The following is a 2,873-nucleotide window of genomic DNA, read 5'->3' as shown; positions in this document are numbered from 1 at the left end:
TCACACTAGCTCACATATATGTGTGTCTGTGGGGGGAGTGTGTCTGTTTTGCACTCTTGATATTTTAGAGTGTCACCCCTTCATTGCTTGCACTTTTTTCTGCATTGTGAATGATTTGTAGATTGTACACACAAAAAATGCTCTGTATTTTTGCGTATTTCCCATTCATTTCCACTGGCAGTCATTTTTGACAGCGAACAACACAAGTATGATGCTTTTTCGAATCAAGTCCACGATTTTGTATTATTATTTTTTTTGTGTGGTCACATAGTGACTGCCATAAAAGTCATCGAGTTTTGTACCGTTTCAATGAAGTAGCGATTTTTAACATTTCAAAACTTTTTTTTCCGGTCTAAAATGACCGAACAATACCAGAGGTTTCATGTGACCTTCATATAAAACAATAAATAAATAACTGAAATTAGTTGATTCAATACAATTTTTATTGGCAGTAACTTGAATGAAAATGCAAGTACTGGCAAGTACTGCACTGCTGGTATACAGGTTCCTCTAGTTATGCTAGTGTTTATTTTTAGTTTTTATATCTATAATATTTTAATATGTAAGTTGCTGAATGAGTAATGAACTTATGAATTTACAAAGAAATGTAAAACCACACCTACATTTAAATACATGTACATGGAAACATTTAAATAATGCACATACATGCTTAACTAATAATAAAAAACTCCCAGTGAAAGTGGGCTATTCATTAAATGTGCAGGGCTGGCCTTAATCTCAGTAGGGTGTGTCTACTGACAGCAGATGTGAACTGTTTCAATGAGGAACGGCTGGCCAGCTACAAGAAAGACTGATCTTTTGATTGTTGTGATTTCTGCCTTGGATTATGCCTGTACCATGGAAACATCAATCCCTTCGCTTCTGCTGGTTCTGTGGCTCAAGAGTTTGCTGAACTGGCTGGTGGTCGTGGTGCAGCGACACTATGTGATCAGGAGTTTCTCAGGATTCTTCTGCATTTCATTGTCACTGATTGACAGTCTCTTGAGTTTTGTCCTGACAGCTATTTTCTATCTGGAAGACTTCAACATCTCAGGCTGGCACTTGACCAGGTATCACATATGCCTGCTGGCTCAGATTACTTGTTTTATCTACACCGTGCTCCACTGGCCAGTTTTCCTCCTTGTAGGACTAGATAACTTCTGGAAGCTATCATCAAGCTCAACACACACATCCTGGAAACAAAAACTGACTTACTGTGCTGGAGTGTGCCTCCTTTGGATTCTAGCAGCGTTGTACGTTTTCTCGGAGCCTGATGTTGTTCTGTTATTAGGAGATGATGAGAAGCACCAGTGCGAGCTGTTTAGTAGCCCTCAGAGTTCTCAGGTTCTCGTCGCGTTGCTGCTGACAGTCACCGGCGTCATTCTTTACTCGTACGCTCCGCTAGAGAAATGGAGGGTGCAGGTGTTTCTGCATTTCGCTCAACAAAGCTGTGTGGTTTGTTTAAGGCGGGCTATGTGTACGTTCCTCAGCACATGGGCCTCGTTTCTCGTTCTGATGATCGTCTCGCCGCTGCTCCCGCTCCGGATAGAGATGCACGCGCACCTGCAGTTGAACGTCATCTGGTTGTGTTTCCTCAACAGCTTTTCCGTCGCTTTGGCTCTGTGCGGCCGCTCTTTTACATCGAGTTCCAAGAACAGCGACACCATCACAGATGGTTTTTGTTCCTGGTACGTTTGTTTTACATATGGAGCTGACGAGTGGAATTAGCTATGGACAACAATCCAGTGACCGCACTCAAGTTTAAAACACTACACAATATCTGACCATGTTTACTCAGGAGAAGGCGTTATTTGCTTTCGTGTTTGCATTAAAAAAAGGAAAAAAGAAACACCTTTGGGTTTGTAAATTACAAAAAAAATGTTGCACAAATGATTCGTCTCTTTACTATGAGAAAAATTCATATTGGACCAGCACCTTTTACCAGACTGATGTAAAAATTTTAATTTCTGCTTCAAACAGCTAACAATTACAAGTGCTTTTCTGTCTATATATAAATAAACCGAACCCAGTTTAAGAGCATTTACTAAGACAGCATTAGAGAAAGTGCTCCCGCTCCGGATAGAGATGCACGCGCACCTGCAGTTGAACGTCATCTGGTTGTGTTTCCTCAACAGCTTTTCCGTCGCTTTGGCTCTGTGCGGCCGCTCTTTTACATCGAGTTCCAAGAACAGCGACACCATCACAGATGGTTTTTGTTCCTGGTACGTTTGTTTTACATATGGAGCTGACGAGTGGAATTAGCTATGGACAACAATCCAGTGACCGCACTCAAGTTTAAAACACTACACAATATCTGACCATGTTTACTCAGGAGAAGGCGTTATTTGCTTTCGTGTTTGCATTAAAAAAAAGGAAAAAAGAAACACCTTTGGGTTTGTAAATTACAAAAAAAACGTTGCACAAATGATTCGTCTCTTTACTATGAGAAAAATTCATATTGGACCAGCACCTTTTACCAGACTGATGTAAAAATTGTAATTTCTGCTTCAAACAGCTAACAATTACAAGTGCTTTTCTGTCTATATATAAATAAACCGAACCCAGTTTAAGAACATTTACTAAGACAGCATTAGAGAAAGATGATCCAAAATGAAAATGTTGTCAATTTACTCAACCCTATGTCGTTTTAAACTTGTATGTCTTTCTTCTGCGGAACACAAAATAAGATTTAACCCTTTAAAGACATGAAATAATAGTCAGACAAATAAATTTTTTAATGGAGTTTTAAAAATGTTTTAATTAATAAAGAGTTTATTGAAACTTTAGACAAAATATAAAAGAATATATATATATATATACACACAGTACCTATAAAAAGTATTTATACCCCTTCATTTTTTAGGCCTAATTAA

At 38.7% G+C, this 2,873-nt stretch overlaps 1 protein-coding gene across 1 annotated transcript; it reads left to right on the top strand.

Moving 5' to 3' along the window:
• Positions 1-731: 731 nt before the first annotated feature.
• LOC107706324 (probable G-protein coupled receptor 160) lies at positions 732-1,920 on the top strand. Its single transcript, XM_016509989.1, has one exon. It carries the CDS (start codon positions 781-783, stop codon positions 1,726-1,728), a length of 948 nt encoding a protein of 315 aa, XP_016365475.1. The 5' UTR covers positions 732-780; the 3' UTR covers positions 1,729-1,920.
• The last annotated feature ends 953 nt before the right edge of the window (positions 1,921-2,873 follow it).

Source organism: Sinocyclocheilus rhinocerous, unplaced genomic scaffold (genome assembly GCF_001515625.1).
Source record: "Sinocyclocheilus rhinocerous isolate Xijiao unplaced genomic scaffold, SAMN03320098_v1.1 scaffold444, whole genome shotgun sequence".
NCBI lineage: Eukaryota > Metazoa > Chordata > Actinopteri > Cypriniformes > Cyprinidae > Sinocyclocheilus > Sinocyclocheilus rhinocerous.
Note: the sequence above shows the minus strand (reverse complement) of the source record. Positions and strands in the feature narration are given on the sequence as shown.

Coding starts and splice junctions, on each gene's coding strand:
- LOC107706324 (XM_016509989.1), top strand. CDS start 781: ATGAGGAACGGCTGGCCAGCTACAAGAAAGACTGATCTTTTGATTGTT.